Source organism: Rattus norvegicus, chromosome 11, assembly GCF_021556685.1.
Source record: "Rattus norvegicus strain SHRSP/BbbUtx chromosome 11, alternate assembly SHRSP_T2T, whole genome shotgun sequence".
In the NCBI taxonomy this organism is placed as follows: domain Eukaryota; kingdom Metazoa; phylum Chordata; class Mammalia; order Rodentia; family Muridae; genus Rattus; species Rattus norvegicus.
The window spans coordinates 93,914,491-93,938,095 of record NC_141544.1 but is presented as its reverse complement, the minus strand read 5'-3'; the positions used below and the strand labels follow the sequence as shown (position 1 = coordinate 93,938,095).

Here is a 23,605-nt window from a genome sequence, read left to right as displayed (position 1 = left end):
AAGAAGGATCTGAAGCATCCTGGGCTACAAAGTGAGTTCAAGGCCAGCCTGGGCTACAAATCCTTTCTCAAAAAAAAAAAAAAAAAAAAAAAAAAAGCCAAGGGCTGGTGATGAAGCTTAATGATAAAGCAGCTTGCATAATATGCATAAGGCTCTAGGTTAGTTCCCTAGCAGGGAAAAGCAAACAGCAGCATCAGACCCCCCCCCACTGCTGATAGAGTCCATTTACCAAGCATCACGCTGGAGCCGCAGACATATCAGTAGACTTTGATAGACTACTGTAGTGATTAATGACTACAAGGTCCAGATTTAAGTTAGAATCCTGCCTTATATTTGTTATGTGGTTTGGGGTTTGTGTTAAGTTTCCCAGTACCTTAGGTTTCTCATCTGCAATACGCGGAAATTATATTAGTAGAATATGTTTTATTAGACTGCTGTAAAGATAAATTGCCAAGTGTATAGAATGGTAGCTGTTATCATACAAACCCGAGGAGCTTGAAAGTAGCATCAGGCCTCTTCGATGGCTCAGTAAGTAAAGGTGTGTGCTGTCAAGAGAAAACTTGATTTCCATCTCCGTGATGGTGGGAGAGACTTCCAGAAATTGTCCTGTGACTTCTACATGTGTGCTATGGTATGTGGAACATGCATACGATGATAAATAAGTATAGAAAAAAGAAAGTAGGACTGGAGAGATGGCTCAGCAGTTAAAAGCACCGACTGCACTTCCAGAGGTCCTGAGTTCAAATCCCAGCAACCACATGGTGGCTCACAGCCATCTGTAATGAGATCTGATGCCCTCTTCTGGTGTGTCTGAAGACAGCTACCATGTACTTATATATAATAAATAAATAAATCTTAAAAACAAAGAAAGTAGCTTCATCATGGAGCACGTTCACACTAAGCATTTAGTTTACATCTCTCTGACCGTTTTTTCAACCTGTGCTTGAATGTATTCGTTTATTTTGTTTTATAAAATGAGATCTTTAAAAACCTGTTGCTCTCCTAATTTACACGACAATTTCTCCTATTGCTTATTCCTCTTTTTTTTTAAGTACTTATTTACTTTATGTATGTGAGTACACTGTAGCAGTCTTCAGACACACCGGAAGAGGGCATAAGATCCTATAACAGATGACTGTGAGCCACCATGTGGGTGCTGGGAATTGAACTCAGGACCTCTGGAAGAGCAGTCAGTTCTCTAACCGCTGAGCCATCTCTCCAGTCCCCACTTATTCTACTTCTCCTGTTTGCATGTGTTGCACAGCATTCTGCTGCATGGATGATCGAGTTATTCAACAAGCCCTCTATACTTGTATACTATCTCCTCCCTGTTTGGGGGTCGGTATTATAAATAGCACCGTGATGAACAAATGTGATCAGAAAAAAACCCAATATTTTGCAGCTCCCCCTCTACAGAAGTAGAGTCTGTTTGCCCATCCCTGAATCCCACTTTGACCACAGGGCATGCTTGCCCTGTGGGGACAGTAGCAGATGTGATGAAGGGAAGGTCTGAAAGACAGCTGTGTACTAAGGCATGACCAACCCTATTTGTTGTTGGTGTGAGCTTTAATGATGACTAACAGTAGCTATAGCATGGATACTGGAAGAAGAGTAACTACAAAAGGGTTTGGTCATCCCAACAGAAGCCCACAAAACCAATGGTCATCTAAGTATTCTAGACTAACCAGTTAACCAGTCCCAGCCCTGAAGAACCATCCAACCAGACCACAGAACATAAAAAACAGATAGTTCTGGGCTGGAGAGATGGCTCAGTGGTTAAGAGCACTGACTACTCTTCCAAAGGTCCTGAGTTCAAATCCCAGCAACCACATGGTGGCTCACAACCATCTGTAATGAGATCTGATGCCCTCTTCTGGTGTGTCTGAAGATAGCTACAATGTATATAATAAATAAATAAACCTTAAAAAATAAATTTAAAAGAAAAAGAAAACAAACAAAAATGATAGTTCTTTGTCTGTCTGTCTGTCTGTCTACCCACCTACCTACCTGCTTGGGTTTTCTGGGACAGGGTTTCTCTGTGTAGCCCTGGCTGTCCTGGAAGTCACTCTGTAGACAGGCTGGCCTCGAACTCACAGAGATCAACCTGTCTCTGCCAACTGAGTGCCGGGATTAAAGGTGTGTGCCGCTACCACCGCCTGGTTTAGTTCTTACATTAACACATCAAATGAGATTTTCTTTATTATGGAACAAAAGCTAATTGATGCCAACATCTTTTGGATAGTATTTCCTAGAGGTAGATCTTCTGAATCAGAATATCTCAACTTATACGCTAAGTATAGTATATGGAGGTAACCATGTTCCCCATCTCTGTCAGTATTGATCATTCGTATTTCAAATCATCATGACCTTGTAACTTAGGAGTGAAGTGTCTGCAGATTCTCCGTTCATTCAAAACCAGTTAAGGGAAAGGAAGACTGGAGGGTGGAGAGGAAAAGCCAGGCTTGGCAATGTATATCTGTTCAAGCAAATACCCTGGGCACTGAGGCAGAAGGATGGGAAGTCTGAGGACAGCCTAGACTACATCATAACACTGTGTTACAAGCGAATAAATGAATGATAATGTAGCATAGAGGAAACTGGACACATAAACACAAAGGGAGATGAGAGAAAACAGAAGTATATCCAAGTCTCTAGTCTCTAGTAAATGGCACTTAACACGCAATCAGGAGCCGTTCCTTTTTGGCTTTTATTTTGGCTTTTCTTTTTTTTTTTAAGATTTATTCATTTATTATATATAAGTACACTGTAGCTGTCTTCAGATACACCAGATGAGGGCATTGGATCTCCTTACAGATGGTTGTGAGCCACCATGTGGTTGCTGGGAATTGAACTCAGGACCTCTGGAAGAGTAGTCGGATGCTCTTAACCGCTGAGCCATCTCTCCAGCCCCTTTATTTTGGTTTTTCATTATCAGCCTAAAAACTGATGTCAAGGGCTGGAGAGATGGCTCAGTGGTTGAGAACATGTACCGTTCTTACAGAGGACTTGAGTTCAACTCCCATCACCCACATCAGGCAGTTCACAACTGCTTGTAAGTCCAGCATCCAAGGGATGCCCCTAACTTTGGGCACCTGTACTATACAGTCATACATGCATGAACAACTAAATAAACAACACGTTTTTTAAATCGGAGTTTGACCATGAAGGAGACGTGAAACACATATTCAGGCTAAGTCTTTGTAAATCTGAGAACGCTGCAAACATACTAGATTTTCATGTATGGGGTTGTGTTTAGTTCTCTGAGATAGGGATGGTTGTTTTGTTTTACAGACATGGGAAAATTAGCTCTGTCCAGTAACCTTGATATAGATATCAGATAATAAGAGATAGAGCCTAGGTTTGAGTCCAAGTTAGCCTGGCTTCAAAACAAACGTTTCTTCTCATTCTTCTTAGAGATGCTGAAAGAGTAGCAACACTGTTGGGTGAAGCCTGGCCTCTTTTCCTTTTTCTTTTTCCCCCGGAGCTGGGGACTGAACCCAGGGCCTTGTGCTTGCTAGGCAAGCGCTCTACCACTGAGCTAAATCCCCAACCCCCCGCCTGGCTTCTTTTCGATTCACATTTCTAGTCTGCTTTCCAGAAGCCCTGGATTTCAAACCTAACCTCACAAGGATGTCACAGGATCAATGAACCCACACGTGTACCACATCTAGCACAGTTGTCTTGTTTATTTTTCTGTGGCTGTGAAGAGACACCATGACCAGCACAACTTACAGGAGGGGGTGTTTAATAAGAGATACTTACAGTTTCAGAGAGCGAGTCCAGCATGGCAGCACACGGGCAGGCGTGACGCTGGAGCAGTAACTGAGAGATTACAGATCATAAGCAGGAGGCAGAGAGAGAGAGAGAGAGAGAGAGAGAGAGAGAGAGAGAGAGAGAGAGAACTGGGAATGGTGTGAAATTTCGAAATCTTAAAAACTACCTCTAATGATACACCTTCTCCAACAAGGCCACACCTCCTAGCCCTTCCCCAACAATTCCACCAATTGGACCAGACCAGGTATTCAAATACATGAACCTCCAGGGACCGTTCCCATTTAAAACCACCACGACGATGGTGCACAAACTAAACTGATGGGTTTTGTTTCATGTCCCTTTCTTGCCTTTCAGTATAACTGGACTTTCTTGGACCTGCCAATGGTGTGAATAAGATGACACAAGACGTCTATTATAGTTTCATGCTTAGGCCTTTGCTTGAGCAGCCAATCTCCCAGCTAGCTCATCTAACAGAACCCCACTATCCAGCCTACAATCCCCAAGAGGCTAGCTCCACACCTCTCTGCTCCACTGGAGGTCCGGTTACTCCCTTCATGTTTGTTTCCTTCTTTTTTTTTTTTTTTTTTTTTTTTTTTTTTTTTTTTTTTCTGGAGCTGGGGACTGAACCCAGGGCCTTGTGCTTGCTAGGCAAGCGCTCTACCACTGAGCTAAATCCCCAACCCCTCATGTTTGTTTCCTAATCCTCCCCATCTGCTTTCTTCTCGCACATCATTCTCTGCCAGGAAGCTGTGCCCTGTCCCTTCCTGCCCAGCTGCTGGCCATCAGATCCTTATTACAACCACTCAGTAGCAAGACAACCTCTGATAGAATTCTAGAACGCCTTTAGGCAGATGAGGAAGACAGACACTTACAAAGCAGAAGACTTAGTGTTGGGAAGTAGAGATACCAAAGTCCTGCCAACACTTAGCAGGCGCAGAATTAGCCATGGAAGATACAGAAACACACCTTCGTACAAAGTTAAAAAAAGATTAACCCAACAACTGGGGGGCTGAACTTAGGGCCTCATGCAAACGCGCCCCTACTGAACTATCTCCCCGGACATTTTTCTCCCTCTTTGGATTTCGTGACGCAGTCTCACCAAATTGTTCAGGGTCCCCAGGCAGGCTCTAAATTTATTATCTTTCTGGGTCTGAGTAGCTGGGATTACAGACCTGTTCCACCTGATCTGACTCATTCTTCGCGCCCCTCCCCCGCCCCCCGCCGTGCCTCTTCCCTCCCTTTCCTTTCTTTTTTCTTTTTTTTGGTTCTTTTTTTTTTTTTTTTTTTTTTCGGAGCTGGGGACCGAACCCAGGGCCTTGCGCTTCCTAGGCAAGCGCTCTACCACTGAGCTAAATCCCCAGCCCCATCCCTTTCCTTTCTTAGACCGAGTCTAACATATCCCAGGCTGCCCTCAAACGCAGTGCGTTGCGGAGGATGACCTTGAACTGATGGTCTTCCCGCCTCCATCTTCAAGTACAGGCATGTGCCACCTCACCCGATTCCTAAGTGCTGAGTTTTCTTTCCTGTAGTTCTGGAAGGGAAGTAGAGAGCCGAATGCTGCGACGCCATCTTGTGGCTAGAGTGAGCATGAGCAAGCCAGAGACTTGTCCTAAGTCGATAGCTACTTCAGTCGCCCGCCCTATGTCATGATGTGAAAGCTTGATGCTTCGGAACCATAAGCCATCTCTGCAGCCCTTGAAAGCACGCTCACCAGAAGAGAACTAGAGCGTGCTTCCTCCAGCCTTACTAGTTTTACTCTATTATAAGGCTTGGGTGATGGTAATAATAATTAAAATATGAGGGCATGGTGATGGACACTTATAATTCCAGTACTTGAAAGAGGCAGGGAGATCACTGCAAGTTGGAGACTAGCCCTGGCTACATAGTGAGGCAACAAAGCTGGACAGTGGTGGCACCCGCCTTTAATCCCAGCACTCAGGAGGCAGAGGCGGATAGATCTCTGCGTTAGAGGCCAGCCTGGTCTACAGAGTTTCCAGGGCAGCCAAGGTTATACAGAGAAAACCTGTCTCAGAAAACAAAAACAAACAAATAAAATCAGACAGACTTGTGAATTCCAGCTACTAGGGAGACTGAGGCAGAAGAATTGAACCTTTAGGGTCAGCTTGGGCAACTTAGTGAGAATTTCCCTTAATATAATAGTAATATTTATTGTTGTTGTTGTTGTTATTATTATTATTATTATTATTATTATTAATGTGGTGAGGTAGCACAGTGGGTAAGAGTACTGGCTGCTAAGCCTGCTGACCTGAGTTTGATCCCAGGAACCCACACGGAGGAAAAGGCCAATTCGCACAGGTCGTTCTCTAACCTTCGAGTATGTGTGCCACTACCCTCCCCAATGCACCATACACACAAACACAAATACACACATACATAAATGTTGTTAAATGGTATTAATAATTTATTTAGACAGATTCGGTCACTATGTAGGCCTAGCTGGCTAGCATTAAAGGTCTGAAGCACCAAACTCAGCCAAAATAGGCTTATTTTAAACACCTTATCCCCAAAACATTATTTGGATTTATATTTTATTTTTAAAATTTTAACTTATTTTATGTGTATGGATGTTTGGCCTATGTATATCTGTGAATCATGTGCAATGCCTGCAGAGCCCAGTAGAGGGTGCTGGATCCCTGGAATTTGAATTTACTGAAGGTTGTGGGCTTTGATGTGGTTACTGGGAATTGAACTCAGGTCCCCTGGAAGAGCAACCAGTGCTCTTTTTTTTTTTTTTTTTTTTTCTTTTTTTCGGAGCTGGGGACAGAACCGAAACCAGTGCTCTTAACCTCTGAACCACCAGTGCAGCCCCAAAAGAATCTTTGTAAGGCTCCAAATAATCTGGTGGTAAAATACCTATTAGCAGGTTCAGGGCCCTTGGTTTAATATCCAGTGTCTGAAAAGAACAGATTGGATCACAATATTCTATGTGCCAGTCACTTTCAACACAGTGAGGTAGATACTACTCTTCCCCACCCCCAACCCCCAACTCCCACCCCTCACCCCCAACCCCCAACCCTCATTGGTTGTTTGCTTTGAGACAGGATTTCTCTATGTACTCTGGCTGTCCCAGAACTCATTTTGTAGACCAGGCTGGCCTTGAACTCAGAAATCCAACGGCCTCTGCCTTCCCAGTGCTAGAATTAAAGGACTGTGCCACCGCTGACTGAAATACTACTTTTATTTCCATTTTACAGATGGAGAAACTGAGTCTGAACCCAGAATTGTTCATCTTAACAGTGACACTGTGTTCTGTCTTGTTTGAGAACATGCAGTTTGGGGATGGAAAGGTGCCTAAAGAAAGCAGTCTAGCACTTCTCAGCCAAATCCATTCATCTTGCATCCTTTCTCAGCCTCAAGAATAGCCCGCACTAGCACCACTTGCAATAGGATGTCTGAGAACTTAGGTGCGAATCAATAAATGAGTATCCATTGCCACTTAAGGCTTCCTCAGATCACGTTTCTGTATTCTCTTGGTGCGGTTAGAGAGAGGAAGAGGAGGCAGTGCTTTGGTGTCCCAGTTCCCTCCGCAGCACTGTAAAAAACATGAGGCACTCCTTGGCACAACAGACTGTAACACTTCCCTGCCTGTTTAAGGAATGACAATATGGAAGGCAGATGGCCGATGCATGGATGCCACACTGTTGCGTTTCAGTTAAATATTGCTTGGTGGTGTTTTTTTTTTTTTTTTCCCTCCCTCTTGTAAACCTCCCAAATAAAATCGTTTGCCTTCCTGAGTTGGAAGTGCTAGCATGTCTTTTCTTTAAATATCTGTGCATGGCTGTTTTTTTCCCTGCCAATTTGTCACCATCTGTAACCCTCCCTTTATGAGATGATCTGATGACAGCAATTATCTTGGAGAGTAAAAGTGCCATCTTGAAGCAATGTGTAAGAGTGGCATTAGTGTGAACTGTGTGTACAGTGCATGCTGCCCTAACTAACACTTGACATGCATGTGTGTGTGTGTGTGTGTGTGTGTGTGTCCCTAAGGACATTGGGCGTTCCTTACATACATTGTGAATCTGCAGAATAGTTGTTTCAGTTTCTGTGTTGCCCTTGTGCTTGGAGTCTGTGTGCTGTTGTAGATATCCTATGGACACCTGTATAGAGGTGAACTGCCTGTGGCTTCTAAGTGTTCCTGCTGTTAAATAAAAAAAAAAGAAAGAAAGAAAGAAAGAAAGACACTGCAGACAGACTGGTGGGTAAAGAGGTTCTGAGCAGGCACACAATTCCTCTACAGTGTTTAAAAGTGTTGGAGAAGGCCTGAAATTTGAAATTTGGAGAGTCCGGGCAAAAGTATTAGCAATGATCGGGCCTCAACCAAATAAAAGCAAATTACCGGTGGCTTGCCTGAGGGGCTCTCAGGCTTGATGGAGAGCAGCGTTTGTGCGGAACGCGGTCTGGGCGCCAATGCTGGCCCGGAGCCGCGCGCGCTCCTCCCCTCCCCCTCGCTCCCACCCCCGGGCGCGCCGCTGGGTGGGGGAGACCCGAGAAAGCGGGGGCCGCGGCTGCCAAGCCAGGGGCTGCAGCCGTGGCTGTGATGGAGGGCCGCGGCGGGGTTCAGCAGTTGGCCTGGGCCGTAGTTCCTGGGCGGGTCAACCTCGCCCAGCCCTAAGGCGCGGCCCAGCCCTGCTCCACTCCACCATGAACGTCGCGCTGCAGGAGCTGGGTAGCGGAGGCAGTGTGAGTGGTGGCCCTGGGCTCCTGGGGAGAGGACCGGGGTGGAGAGGGCACAAAGTGTGGAGGGGCGGGTGTGAGTGAGCTGGCAGCGTCTGCCAGGGACTCCGGCTTGCTTCGGAGATGGGGCTTCTTTTGCCGGTTGGAAAGGGATGTTGTCAGAGGGGACCCCATTCTGAGAGTCTGGCACCCGGGGGAGGGCTCTCTCTGCATGAAGGAGGAAGCCCTCCCAGCGAGGGACACTGGAGCAGGCAAAAGGCCTAGCTGCCGGACCTCAGTTGGTGCTCCTGAACTGTTTGCAGATGGTGGAGTACAAACGAGCTAAGCTTCAGGATGAAGAATTACCAGAGGTGACAGTAGAAGGCAGGGCCATCCAGGACTCACTGGAGGTGGGCATGGGGGTTCCCCTTTCCTCATCAGATCTCACCTTTGGCATGGTGCCTGCCTGTCTGCCATAACCTTGTGGTATGGGCTGTTCTGGTGGGTCACTTGTCCCGGTTTCCACTCCATCTCTGGCCTCCACACCAGGACTGTAGTGAGGCATTTCAAAGCCATGACGTTGCACAAAACAGGCTCCACTTGCCTCTTTGCTCTTGGGCCCCAAAATTAACCCCATTAGCTATTTGCTCCTTGACTAGAAACCGGCTGCACCTTCTTCGTATCTTTATTTTCTGGGAGGGCTTCTGCGATCTTGGGTCCCTGCAACGCAGCTCAATTGCTCTGTCCTGTGTTTCCCAGGTGGGATCCCAGAAGAGGACAAGACAACTCTTTGGCTCACACACACAGTTGGAGCTGGTCTTGGCAGGCCTCATTCTAGTGTTGGCTGCCCTTCTTTTGGGCTGCCTCGTGGCTCTGTGGGTCCAGTACCACAGAGGTAGGTGGGTTCACACCTGTTGGCAGCTCTTATAGCTAGGGGGGCCCAAAAACTGAAAGGCCTCTCGATATTTTTCTTTCTGTTGTGGCTAGCTTTTCCAACTTCCTGCCGTCCTTGGCTTCTCAAAAGGTTTTGCTTCTCCCACCCCGATTGACCGTCTCCTATCTTCCGCCATGTCTCCTGCCACAGACCCAGTCCACAGCACCTGCATCACAGAAGCCTGCATTCGAGTGGCTGGAAAAATCCTGGAGTCTTTAGACCGTGGGGTGAGCCCCTGTCAGGACTTTTACCAGTTCTCCTGTGGAGGCTGGATTCGAAGAAACCCTCTACCCAGTGGACGTTCTCGCTGGAACACCTTCAACAGCCTTTGGGACCAGAATCAGGCCATACTGAAGCACCTACTTGGTGAGTGAAGGCTGTCGGGCATGCTATGCCAACGGAAAACTTCCTGTCTTACACATGGTCCAGCTCTTAGTACTCAGTAAACATCCACGGGCACAGAACTCGGTGGATCATTCTGTGAAGCTTTTGAGGGAGGCTGCGCAGGAGAGCAGGAAGGCTTAGTAAATGGAGCTGGGTTAGATGGGGGAAGAACAACAGGGGCTTCTTTAAGGGTCTTCACAAACAGAGGAGAGAAAGATACAATTTGCTCTTTCAGTCTTCCTGAGCTGGTGCATACCTTTAACCCCAGCCCAGGAGGTAGAGCCAGATGGACCTCTATGAGTTCTAAGCCAGCCTGATCTACACAATGAGTTTCAGGACAGGCAGGGCTACATAGTGAGACCCTGTTTCAAAATCCCAGCACTCAGTAGGGAGACAGAAATAAGTCAATCTCTATGAGCTTGAGGCTAGCCTGGTCTAAGTAGTAAGTTCCAGGCCAATCTCAGACTATTCAGGGAGACTTCATCCGAAAGGGGTTGGGGGAGAATCTGGCTTGTTGATGTATGCTGATAATTCCAACGACTCAGGAGACCGAGGCAGGAAGTTGGAAAGTCAAAGCAAGTGTGACCAACTTATTAAGATCCTATTTTTGGGGGTTGGGGATTTGGCTCAGTGGTAGAGCGCTTACCTAGGAAGCGCAAGGTCCTGGGTTCGGTCCCCAGCCCTGGAAAAAAAAAAAAGACCCTATTTTTGACTTTTCCAAAAGTAGAAGAGGACTGGGAACATGGTTCAGTGGGAGAGCTCTTGTTTATCGTGTGAACAGTCCTAAAGCCAATCTCCAGTCCCACAAAATCCACACATAGTGGTCCAGGAGAGGAGTGAGGAGCAGAGGTTCTCCTGCAGCAGTTAATCTAATGGCGTCCTTGATCCTAACCCGTGTTCTACCCATTGCAGAGAATAGCACTTTCAATTCCAGCAGTGAAGCCGAGCGGAAGACTCGGAGTTTCTACCTGTCCTGCCTGCACCTGGAGCGCATCGAGAAGCTAGGAGCCAAGCCACTTCAAGACCTCATTGACAAGGCAAGAGCACTGGGTGGGCTGAGGGCAGGAGAAGGAGGAGGGACAAGAGAGCTTTGACTGTCCCTGTACTTGAGATTCTACTGTGATCTCTACTCAGATCGGTGGTTGGAACATCACGGGGCCCTGGGATGAGGACAACTTCATGGAAGTGCTAAAGGCAGTAGCAGGGACCTATAGAGCCGCCCCATTCTTCACTGTCTATGTCGGTGCTGATTCGAAGAGTTCTAACAGCAACATCATCCAGGTGCCTGGCTGGGAAAAGGGAAGGGACTCACGGAAACCTTGTGGAGCCAAGATCCCCTCTCCTAGGACAGACAGGCTGAACACCCCCTAACCCTATGCACAAGTCTCTGGTTCAGAGTGGGAGGGAGACTAACCTCTATGCCTTGCTCTTGCAGGTGGACCAGTCTGGGCTTTTTCTACCCTCTCGTGATTACTACCTAAATAGAACTGCCAATGAGAAAGTAAGGCTCCTCCTAGTACCCTATCCCATCCCTGCTGAGCTGACTAATATAATTTCCTTCTGGCCTAGGGTCAGAATGAAAAAGTGAGACCATTGTGCTGCCTAGCAAGCCAACTACCCTTCCTTCCTCCCTCCCTCCCTCCCTCCCTTCCTTCTTACCTTCCTCTTATTCTAACAGGAAATTTTTTATCTCTATTTTTGTGGTGTGGAGAATCAAAACCAGTACCTCACACATGCTAGGCAAGCACTCTACTATTGAGTCACACCGCCAGCCCTGGGAGAAGACTTTCATGGGTACCGACTGTATGCCAGATGTGGTAGAAAAAAATCTGAGATATGAGTTTCAGAGTCACCGTCACAGGAAGTCTGTGGATCTAGGTGTCTGAGAACAAATTTCAAGAGGTGTCTGGGACTCAGGTGAGATACAGGCATCTAGGGGGTCTCCTTAGGAGATCACACTTGAGTTGGGCCCTATAAAAGCAAATGTGGGCCAGCATCATAGCTTAGCAGGTTAAAAAAGACACTTGCTGTCAAGCCTAATGACCTGTATTCAATCCGAAAAACACACATGATGGAACAAGAGAATGTCTCCTCCAAGATTCCTTTGACCTCTACACTCATGCAAATACACAATACACACATAAATAAATAAACAAATAAATAAATGTAGCAATAATGATGATAATAATAATAAAGATTATAACGGAGACTAACAGAGCTCATCCTATGTAGGTTAAACAAGTGTTGAAAAGGAAAAAAGCTTGGTGTGTTTGGACCATGAGAAAGGAAGGGTTCAGGGAGCAAAAGAGGGCATTCTGCATAGAGATGAAGTGCTGAGCAAAACGTTGAAGCCAGAAAGGCTAGAGCGTGCGAATGTAACAAGAAGTGTGGTTTGGCAAGATGTGGAAGACTAGAAGGTAGTCAGTGACTCGTTATGGAGAAGGTTTTGAATGCCTCAAAGCTTTGTTCCCCAGCCCTTATATACTTACCTCCAGCTTCCAGAGCAGGGATGGAGTGAGGCTGTTAGCGGTGCCTTGGGAAGCCAGTTTGTCTGGATTCAGGGAAGGGAACCTGGAGACAAGAACCTCTCTGCAGTGTCTGGACTCTAAGACCTAAGGGCCCAGGCAAGGGAGTAGCAAGGGTGAGTTCTTACTAAGAAGTTGAGAGGTAACAAGGTTACAAGATGTAACAAGGTTACAAGGTGTAAAAAGCTGAATGGTAGTTTGCTAGTTACTGATGTTAGAAGAGGAAAGAGAGAGAGGTGATACATGCTATAAGGCTGAGTCCTGGGGAAATGGAGTAAGCCTTAGGGGATCAGTGCTATGTGTAGAAGAACCAACCGAGGAAACTTGGGGACCAGGAGGCAGTGTGATGTCATAGGACGAGGAGTGACTTTGAGGCCAGACCTGTATTTCATGCTCAGCAATCCTGTTTGTTGTAACTGATGGGTGTCACTGATTCCTCCTCTGTTTTTTTTTTTTCTACCCAAGACAGTGGCAGAGTTTGAGGGGTGGGGCACAAGCTTATGCTCCTGCATGGAAGAGATAGGCAGTGTGTGGGACTCTTTCCTTTTAGATATGTGAGTGTGAGGAACGTGGGCACATTCTGTATGAGAGGTCAGGAGGCAGCTACGGAGGTTGGAGGAGTTCTGGAGGTGAGCCAGAAGCTCAAGGGCACTTCTCCTTAAAACGTAGATGAAGGTGTGGGAAACAGGAAAAGGAGGTGCTTGGGTGGTAAGGGCCATGGAAGAAAGAGCGTCTTGGTGAGTAGACCAAGTGGAGAGTCCCGGTTGTTCCTTCCTAAGCATTTCCTGAACTTCTTAGCCAGACCTTCCTCCTGACAAACATAAACACTGCTGCTGTTTTCTCAGTGAAGAGAATATGAAGCACTGTGCTTCTACCCTGGTCCCAGCTGTTCAGATAGTCACAGAGGAGAAACGTGAGGTTCCCAATTTGAGTCCAACTGGGAAGGAGCTGAATGAGGGTGAGGAAGAGGGACCCACGAAGGAAATACCTCAGACAGGCACTGAGGAAGGAAGGTGAACGGCCTGTTGACAGACTGAAGAGTTAAGTTGGTCTTAACTCTTGGAGTTTAGTAGCTTTACTGCTCCAGCCCCATGAGTGCTAAGACTATATACACACATCACATCACTGGCATTACTTGCCATAGCTGGCAAGTTTAGGCTTTATCCCAAAAGAAGGGAAACAGGCCCCTGGAGAGATGGCCCCGGTAGGTACAGGTGCTAGTCAAAAGGCCTTGTGAGCTGAGTTTGACTCCCAGATCCCACAGGGTGTCATGAGAGAACCAGCTCTCAAGAGCTGTCTCCTCACCCCGCATGAGTGGCAGGCCATGCTTACTCATGTGCTTGTGTGCTTGTGTGCGTGTGTGTGTGTGTGTGTGTGTGTGTGTGTGTGTGTGCGCGTGCACACACGCGCGCACGCACGCACAGAAGAATGCAGGGAAGCACCATGTTGTTTTGGGAATGGCTCTGGGCTTGATTGACTCTCACTGTGTCGTTGGTTTCCTTCCCTCTCAACACAACGCCACAACACAGGGGAAGATGTAGCGCAGTGTCCGAGCTAGGATGAAATCTAGGAAAGCAGAGGGCTCAGGGACAGCTCAGAAGGAAGTCTCAAGCTGAGGATAAGGATGTAGAACAAGACAAGCATGTGTCTGAAGTCCTGGGTTAACTGTCTCCCCCTTAGCAGCTAGGATGGGGTGCAGGTTGCTACTCTCCTGACACTAGCAGTGATAAAGAGATGGGGGAAAGAGGGGGAAGTTGCCCTCAAAAGAGGGGGAAGGGCCACAGAGGTGGCTGCTAAACAGAGCTGACCATCTATCCCCCCGCATGATTTCCCCCTTTCCTCAACAAATACTTGAACTGTACTTGAACCCAAGATTCCAGTGGCAAACAAAGCAGATAACCTTGTCCTGATATTACCAGATTGGGCTGAGGTGACCTGAGCTAGTACTGGGCCCAGGGGGCGCTCAGGCCCCCACATTCTGACCTGAGCTAGTACTGGGCCCAGGGGGTGCTCAGGCCCCCACATTCTGACCTAGTCAAGCCTGTGTTCTCAAGCTTCTTTCCCCTATGAAACTTGGGAGTAATGGATTTTTGTTTGTTTGTTTGTTTGTTTGTTTGTTTGTTTTCGAGACAGGGTTTCTCTGTGTAGCCCTGGCCATCTTGGAATTTACTCTGTAGACCGTGCTGGCCTCCAATTCACAGAGATCTCCCTATCTCTGCCTCCCAAGTGCTGGGATTAAAGTGGCATGCCAAGATCACCACTGATCAACTAATATGGACTGTATGGAGTTTCTGATGCTGTGGGGGCAAGATACATTATATGTAAATCCCTTAGCCATCTGATCAGTAGATACATAGTGTTCAGCATGAATATTCTTTTTCTGTGTTTTCCTGTCCCTTGGGAGGATGGAGAAAAGCACATGTGAGACCTGTTAGGATGAGAAACTTGAAGAAGGGACTTGAAGGGGCAGATTCCTTACAGGATCCACTCAGGTGTTCAAATCAAACCGTATGGCCCCTGATGGTCTGGGGCAATTAAAAGGGTATTAGAAAACAAGAAAGCAAAGCACTATGGGAGTCCATCCATTGGATAAATATTTACATGGGGGACCAATTCTGTGCTTGGCCTTGATCCAGGTTCTTGGGATTCAGTGGTGAACAGCTGATGTAATTGGAACAGTGTCCACTTGGGGGAAATAGACGATAAATGCACAGGTAATTACGTAAGTCAGGCAGACGGTGGTCAGCAATCAGTCAGAGAGTAAGCAGCCCAGTCACCAAGATTTACATCAGGCGCATCGAGCAAAAATAGTGGGAAGAGGTGAGGCCAGAGCAGACCTCAGCCTTGGGCAGGACCTGTCACACTCTTTGAGGACGACTGGGGCTTTCACAGGTTCTCGCTGCCTACCTGGACTACATGGTGGAGCTGGGAATGCTGCTGGGTGGACAGCCGACCTCCACCCGGGCGCAGATGCAGCAGGTGCTGGAACTGGAGATACAACTGGCTACCATCACTGTGCCCCAGGACCAGCGGCGTGATGAGGAGAAGATCTATCACAAGATGAGCATCTCAGAGCTGCAGGTGGGGTAGGCAGGGAACTAGAAACATTCGGGAGAAGGTAGCCCTTGATAAGGACCACCCTGTTTCCCCCTCTTCCTGAGACAACCAGTCCTCTCCCTGTCTGCTGCTTCTGAATGTTTCTGGGTGTGCGCCACTATCCCGGAAAGAAAAATGGTAAACATTTTAAGCCACCCCTCTCAAGGCCACTGGTTAGCCTTTTTTTTTTTTTTTCCCTTGTTGCCTGGGACTACAGGAAGAGATTGTCATGAAAATATTTAGCTAGGCATGGTGATTCACACCTGTAACCCTGGCACTCGGGAGAGAGTCGGGAAGGTTTCTGTGAGTTCCAGGCCAATCTGGACCACAGTGTAAGACCCCATCTCAAGAAAGCAAGCAAGCGAAGGGGGGAAAACCAAATGAGTGCGGTGTCCAGAAAATAATCAGAATGCTATGGAAGTATATCCTAATGCCCTCCTTGCTGTCCCTTTTGGTGTTGAATTATGGAAAGGCTAGAGAAAAGGAGGTTCTAGAGAGAGGCCAGGTATGTGGGATGTGTTGGGGAAGTGTAGTGTTTTATCAACTGGCATGAAAATATTTGAATTTCTGTGCCCAAGCTGAATATCACACGTACTAGCTTTCCTTGTATAATAAGTGGTTAGGCTCCCAGACTGCAGGGCATTCAGACCTGGAAAAGCATTTACTGCAGAAAGGGGGTCCCCAAAGCAGCCGGTAACTGTTACTATGGCAATGGGAAAGATGCCTGGGCTATAGCAAATCAGTAGTGGGGAAGAGTCTGTTGGGAGCCCAGTGGGAAGGCAGGGAAGCCTGAGGACTTTCTGCTTTCAGACTCTAGCACCCTCCATGGACTGGCTGGAGTTCCTTTCTTTCTTGTTGTCGCCACTTGAGTTGGGCGATTCTGAGCCTGTGGTGGTGTATGGGACTGAGTATTTACAGCAGGTGTCGGAGCTCATTAACCGTACGGAACCAAGGTGTGACTGGGGAATGGGAGTGGGGAGAAGGTACTGGTAGTGGAGGGGACTCAAGGCTCTGGAGACCTCTGGAAGGACCAACCACAGTGACTTGGCACACATATTGAGTAATAAGACCCTGGACCTTCCAAACGTCACATTAAAATGTCTGTGGACCCTTCCTCTGGGCAGTGTCAGGGTGTCCATTTGTGGCCTCTGTTCCCTCATATCCTCCAAGCTGACCTCTCTTGCGTCCCAGAGTAAGAGCCTTCAGGACCAGTTTTCCACGTCTCTCAGAACCTCCACAGCTTGCATGTTCTTGGGGCCTGGCTGGAGAGGGGGAAGGGTTCCCCACACGTCTCTCCTTAATCTCTGATGTGGAAACAGCATCCTGAACAATTACCTAATTTGGAACCTGGTGCAGAAGACAACCTCGAGCCTCGACCAGCGCTTTGAGACTGCACAGGAGAAGCTACTGGAGACCCTCTACGGTACCAAGAAGGTGGGATACCTGGCTCTGCTTCCTTTCTGACTAGATCTAGAGATGCCTGACCACAGTGGTCAGGAACATCCTCTTCCTGTTACATGAGCACACGGTATGGAACACGGAGTTTGGAATCAAGCCCTCATGATTTCCAATCTGTAGTTCCTTCATCTTTTGGCCTATGGCACCTTGTGTCTGTGAGCAAGTTCCCTCGGGCTCTCCCACTTCCTGATCTGTAAAACATGAATAACACTCGAGGCTAGCTTGAGTTCATGTCAGCAGTGTGCGGTGTGCACAGCATGCAGCTTTGACGAGGAGGATGAAGATGTGCTCGTTTCAAGAGGCCTCAGTAAGCGCAGGGAGTAAACCCACAAACGAATGCATCTATTTTGAGGGTTTTAATGTTCACAACGAGTGGAAAACCTTTACGTTATAAAGCAGAAGTTGGGACAGCACACTCAGTGTGGGGAACAAAGTGGGGGAGGCCCCAGGGAATTTTCTCAGAGTCTGTCATGTGGGGAGTGAGGAAACAGAGGAGAGGAACATTTCAGGCATAAGGAACACATGGGCAAATTCACAGAGGCCTTGGGGAGCTCAGTGTGTTTGCGGGGCTTCTGGTAGGAGCTTGAGATCACGGCAGCAGCCTGAGTTTGGTTAAGGTGGGCACTGGACATCCAGAGGGAACTTGGCAGTTATGTTAAGAAGGTGGCAGTGTTGTAAAACAGGAAAATGGTGACAGGCTACATGAGAGGTGACGAGGTTGAGCTAATGGAGTAAGGGAGGTAATGAAGGAAGCCGGGATGATGCCCAGGTTTCAGGTGCAGTGAGTGAACTGATTGCGTAGAAGTCTGGACTGTAGACTGAGGAAAGAAACATCTAATCTTGGGCCAGCAAGATGATGCAGAACAGCTGAGGCACTTGCCAACAAGCCTGATGACCTGTGTTCAAGCCCCAAGTCCCACATGGCAGCTCCTTTAGGTTGACTTCTGAGTGCCCCTCTCCCCAGTAAGTAAACATCATCATCACCATCATCACCACCACCATCATCACCACCATCATCATAGAAACTTCGAGGTCAAGGAGGGCTATTAGGGCAATAGCAGGAGTGGGAACAGAGATTGGAGTGGGTGACTCATCTATCTCTTCCTTTTTTTTTTTTTTTTTTTTTTTGGTTCTTTTTTTTTTTTCCCGGAGCTGGGGACCGAACCCAGGGCCTTGCGCTTCCTAGGTAAGCGCTCTACCACTGAGCTAAATCCCCAGCCCTTGCTTCCCGGGGCCAGCAGGGTTTGAGATATTGCCTTCCATGTCTCTGGAGTCTGAAGCAGAAGTGGCTCCTCAAGCCCAAGCCGAGCTGTTGTCCGGCTCTCTGGGACTTAGCCCTGGAGGGGCAGAGAGGCCTTCAGGCTAGCCGTCCTTGCTCCTTGTTCCTTTACAGTCCTGCACCCCGAGGTGGCAGACCTGCATCTCCAATACAGATGATGCCCTTGGCTTCGCTCTGGGCTCGCTCTTTGTGAAGGCCACATTTGACCGACAAAGCAAGGAAATTGTGAGTCTTCAGGCTTCTAAAAAACTACTCTCTGATTTATTTTAAGAAACTGCTGGCCATTTATCTGTGTACATAGAAGAATTGGGAAGGGAGTTCACTCAGCAGCAAATTGGGTGGTGGGATCATTTGTAATTTTTTACAAATTCCTATACTAGATTTATGTTACCTATATAATTGTCAAAAATTTCCAGATATGGTGGCACATACCTTTAGTCCCAGCACTTGCCAGAGCACAGAGGCAGGCAAATCTCTGTGAGTTCGTGGCCAGCCTGCTCTACAAAGTGAGTCCAGGAGAGCAAGGGCTAAACAGGGAAACCCTATCTTGAAAAATAAACAAATAAACAAACAAACAAACAAGCAACCCCAAAGCAAACCAAATCAAACCAAAAATAATGCTAAGAGAAAATAATAGGTAATAATATTAAATATTAGATACTTATGGGAGAATTGTTTATACTAAGGAAAATAAAACAACCTGGAATATACAATTATGCGGTAAAGGAAACATAAATAATAGGGTGGACTATGATAACACATTTAAACTGAAAACAAATTAGTTATTTATTTAAAAATTTTTTAGCAGTTTCAGATTTGTTAAATGGTTCAGCCTCAGCCTTCTGATACCTAGAATTTATTTATTTATTTATTTATTTATTTATTTATTATATATGCGTGCACTATAGCTTTCTTCAGACACACCAGAAGAGGGCATCAGATCTCATTACAGATGGCTGTGAGCCACCATGTGGTTGCTGGGATTTGAACTCAGGACCTCTGGAAGAGCAGTCAGTGCTCTTAACCACTGAGCCATCTCTCCAGCCCTAGAATTTATTTTTTAAATTAAACAACTATGTCTGGCTTTATTCTTTAGATTAAAGAGAAATTGGTGCTGCCAATACCATCTGGAGCCCTTTAACGTGCTTGGCAAGTTTGTTACCCCCAAGCAAGAAGCCCAACCCTGAGCTGAGATTAGCCTGGTACTTGCTATTGTAGATCATGTTGGCCTCAAAGTTGTGATGGCCCTTCTTCTTCTGCCTCTGCCTCCCATAACTGACCTCCTGATACATTTTAAAGCAGAACAAAAGTAGATTGCAAAAGTATATACACATTACATAACACAGGTCTATATTTTTCTGAATTTCTGGGCTAGGAAAAACACTAGGAATAGTCAGACTGTTAAAAGAAGAGAACTGGGGGATAAGATTGTAAATGATGAGTTTTCCTCAGTTCTCAACTGTACACGTTCTGCTCACGAATCTCCTTCATAACCAGGTAAAGAACAATGCAGGTATAATATTAATTTACCCAACTGCCAATTCAAATGTTTACTTAATTACTTAGAAAAATCCACCCACAATAACAATAATGTCGCCTGGGGTAGTCTTGCCCTCCCTGCCGGGACTCTTTATAATCCATGACTCCTGGATAGATCAGGAGGGAACCCAAGAGCGAATGGGGATCTCAGTGCAGTAAGGGCAGGGAAGTCTGACTTGTGACCCTCCCCTCTCCCTGCAGGCCGAGGGGATGATCAGTGAAATCCGTGCTGCTTTTGAGGAGACTCTGGAAAACTTGGTTTGGATGGACGAGAAGACCCGGCTGGCAGCCAAGGAGAAAGTGAGCCACGGCTGTGTTGGGGGCGCCATCTTGAGGTGGTGACAGCTGATTGAGTTTTGCTGGGAGCTAAGAGGGAAACCCTTACTTTGGTCTCTTCAGGCAGATGCCATCTATGATATGATTGGTTTCCCTGATTTCATCTTGGAGCCCAGAGAACTGGATGATGTTTATGATGGGGTGAGTATCGTTGTTCACAGTACTAACCTTCCAAGCTTGGAGCTCTGGTCATGTTCCTGGCCTCAGTGAGGAGCTCAGGCACTGAGGAGAGAAGGCGAGACAAGTAATTAAGCATGGGTTCTATGCTGGATATGGGCCAGTGGGCAATAAAATATAGCATTAATAATGGTCGGGATTTGGAGTGCAGCCTGAGTGGATCATGTTCCTACTTCTGTGGAATCTTGGACAAGACGTTTTTGGGCTTTAGTTTCATCTGTAAAATGGGTCTTTAGTCTACTTGCTTTGCTGGGCTGTGGTGGTGCACACCCTTAATCCCAGCACTTGGGAAGCAGCCTGAGCCACAGAGGAAGTTCCAGGATAGTGGGAGTACACAAAAATCTTAGAAAACAGAAACAAAACAAACAAGGACTCACCTCACATGGTTGTAAAAACAAAAAAATTTTTAAAAAAATGAGTGTGGTGGTGCAAGATTTTAATCCCATCACTCGGGAATCGGAATTCTGAGTTCAAGGCCTCATCTACATAGTAAATGCCAGGCCAACCAGGGATGCACAGTGAGCCTCTGTCTCAAAACAAAACAAAAGGAGCAGCGAAGCAGCCCTTGAGACATAAGTACCTTTAGAATGCTGTCAATTAGCTGTTTGCATTTATCTTACGGTGGAGAGACCGAGGGTGGAGAGACCGAGGCTTGCTCGGAACGGTCCTGCTGGGATTCCCTCCTCCCCCAACATCTTCTTACTTGCTTTTCCCCTTCTGCTATCCCCCTAGTATGAAGTCTCTGAAGATTCTTTTTTCCAAAACATGCTGAACCTATACAACTTCTCAGCTAAGGTGATGGCTGACCAGCTCCGCAAACCTCCCAGCCGAGACCAGTGAGAATGAGCGGGCAGACATAGGGCAGCCAGAGAGGTAGACCAGGGCTTTGGGCGATGGGATGAGGAGTGGTTCATGGCCCTTGCAGGAGACAGGCTGGGCAGGCCTGGGCTACCAGGCTGGGGAGCATAAGGAGAGGGAGGAACCTCAGCCTCGTTCTTCCTCCCCCAGGTGGAGCATGACGCCTCAGACTGTGAACGCTTACTACCTTCCAACCAAGAATGAAATCGTCTTCCCTGCTGGCATCTTGCAGGCCCCCTTCTATGCTCACAACCACCCAAAGTGTGTCTGAGGCTCTGGGGCCGTGTGGGTGAACTGAGAGACAAGCTGGAGGGGAATCGGGAAATGTCCTCACTGTGTCCTTACTCAGGATTCCTCATCCGCCAGGGCTTTGAACTTCGGTGGCATCGGTGTGGTGATGGGCCACGAGTTGACACATGCCTTTGATGACCAAGGTAGGGGCCCATTCTTGAATTGCCGGTGACCACTACAGGGATCTGAGGTATTGGGGGCAAATCTTAAGGATCCTGGTGTCTTCGGGCTGGGGTTGTTTGGGGGTATTCGTTCCCCCATGGGTAGGTTGCAAAGATGAGTTCTTCTCAGGGCGAGAGTATGACCAAGAAGGGAATCTGCGGCCTTGGTGGCAGAATGAGTCACTCACGGCTTTCCAGAATCATACAGCCTGCATGGAAGAACAGTACAACCAGTACCAGGTCAATGGAGAGAGGCTCAACGGACTCCAGACCCTGGGGGAAAACATCGCCGATAATGGGGGCCTCAAGGCTGCTTACAATGTGAGTGGCCGAGGTCTCCCCAGACTGTGTAGAAGGGTTCTTGGGGACGTGGGCTGGGGGACTTGCTACTTGTTACTCCCCTAGGCATACAAAGCATGGCTGAGGAAGCATGGGGAGGAGCAGCCGCTGCCTGCTGTGGGGCTCACCAATCACCAGCTGTTCTTCGTGGGATTTGCTCAGGTATGGCCCCTTGGGAGGACTGGACCTTTCTCCTCTTCACTCCCTCCAAAGGAAGGACGATGCCTTTAGAAGAAGTCGGGGTCATGTAGGAAAGGTGTCAGGGAAGAGTATTGAGAGAAAGCTTGGCGTCCAGAGCCCATGAAGGTAGACTTGAGGAGAGAGAAATTTTCTATAGGCTTTTACTTGAAAGGAAAGGGCTGCTGGCTTGAGTGGAGTGGAGGAGAAAAAGCATTGATTCCCTCCTGTTACTATGGAGAAATGTGGAGGAAGAAACAAAATGTCTTGTTAAGGGTTACTCAGGAATAAATAGGTAGCAGAGTTAACACCCAGGTGGGGCCTCTTCAAGCACTTTTCACTGTAGCAAGCAGTCTTAAAGGGCTCATTCCCCCACAGTCTTGTCCATGCTGGCTTAACCAGTGTCCCTGTGTCCACATGCTCTTTAAAGGCTTCAAGGGTCTGAGGTGGCATGTTCCCCTCCCTTGGAGCTGGCCAAGCCTCCTGGAGTGGCCCTGACAACTCCTGAACTCACCAGCTGGGCAGTGTGGTTCCTGACCAAGATGGCTCTGCTGTAGCTGAAGCTATGGCCTAGCTCAGCTCCACACTAGACACCATATGTCCCCATGTCTGTCCTGGCCCGCAGGTGTGGTGCTCGGTCCGCACACCAGAGAGCTCTCACGAGGGGCTGGTGACCGACCCCCACAGCCCTGCCCGTTTCCGAGTGCTGGGCACTCTCTCCAACTCCCGAGACTTCCTTCGGCACTTCGGCTGCCCTGTCGGCTCCCCCATGAACCCAGGGCAGCTATGTGAGGTGTGGTAGACTTGGGTGGGGGAAGAAACGGGCAACTGTGGCCAGGGACTGGGGCTTCCAAGCTAGGAGAGAGTGAATATCAGCTTACGGTATGGTCGTCTCTCCATAGCACAAGTGAGATGACTCTAGACCCCCCCCCCACCACCACATTGTGCCTCTGCTTTAGGGGTGCCTGTGCCTCTAGCAGAGATCCCGCCATTTACTGTGACATCCTTTCACGTGTCACCCTGGAGGGAGTCTAGGCAGAAGTGTCAGTTCCCACAGAGATGACTGTCTCTTTTGGAGTCCAAGCTTACTTAGTTTCAGGGGTTGGGCGGGGGGTGGGGGGGGAGGTCAAGAGGATATGCCTGGGGTGTGCCTATCTCTCCCCAGGGCATGCTCAGTGCTCCGAGTTGAGCTCAGCTCCCTTCAGCCCACCCTCAGGCTGCCCCCACCCATGTTCCTTATGCTCCTCCTAGTACTGCTGCTCCCCTCCAGGACAGACCAACTGAAGTCAAGTGGAAGGCCAAGGGCTCTTTTGAGTGAGAGGAGAAATATGTATGCTCAGTGGGTGCTGCTTCCCTGGGTTTCAAGGTGTGAGTCTCAGGGGTGACTGACTGTCCCCGGGGCCAAGCAGATCTAGTAGAAAAAGAGAAAGTTTATTTTTGCAGGGAAGAGAGTGGGGAGGGTGTGGTCTTGCCTTTATAGGACCCGTTGCTAATAAATAGATTCATATCAGCCAGCCTGTCTCTTCCTTCGGTTCTCTTTTTCCTTATTCAGCCTCTCATTCCACCAGTATCTGAACAGCTCCAATAAACTAGTAATTCATTA

The 23,605-nt window shown here is 47.8% G+C and overlaps 1 protein-coding gene across 3 annotated transcripts; it reads left to right on the top strand.

Annotated features, from left to right (window-relative positions):
• Positions 1-8,270: 8,270 nt before the first annotated feature.
• Ece2 (endothelin-converting enzyme 2) lies at positions 8,271-23,516 on the top strand. Of its 3 annotated transcripts, none has more exons than XR_015632848.1 (19): positions 8,271-8,475; positions 8,772-8,858; positions 9,208-9,343; positions 9,533-9,748; positions 10,679-10,803; positions 10,901-11,047; positions 11,202-11,267; positions 15,184-15,372; positions 16,198-16,340; positions 16,707-16,821; positions 18,239-18,349; positions 19,865-19,963; positions 20,063-20,140; positions 20,909-21,049; positions 21,185-21,295; positions 21,401-21,468; positions 21,617-21,807; positions 21,892-21,987; positions 22,628-23,516. XR_015632848.1 is itself a non-coding variant. In XM_087576739.1 (19 exons), the coding sequence occupies exons 1-19, from the start codon at positions 8,437-8,439 to the stop codon at positions 22,802-22,804; spliced, it is 2,259 nt and encodes a 752-aa protein (XP_087432865.1). In that variant the 5' UTR covers positions 8,271-8,436; the 3' UTR covers positions 22,805-23,516. The 3 variants fall into 3 exon arrangements, 2 of the variants coding, with proteins under 2 accessions (XP_087432865.1, NP_001002815.2); XM_087576739.1 differs by having other exon boundaries at positions 8,772-8,819; positions 20,909-21,012; NM_001002815.2 differs by having other exon boundaries at positions 8,437-8,475; positions 20,909-21,012.
• The last annotated feature ends 89 nt before the right edge of the window (positions 23,517-23,605 follow it).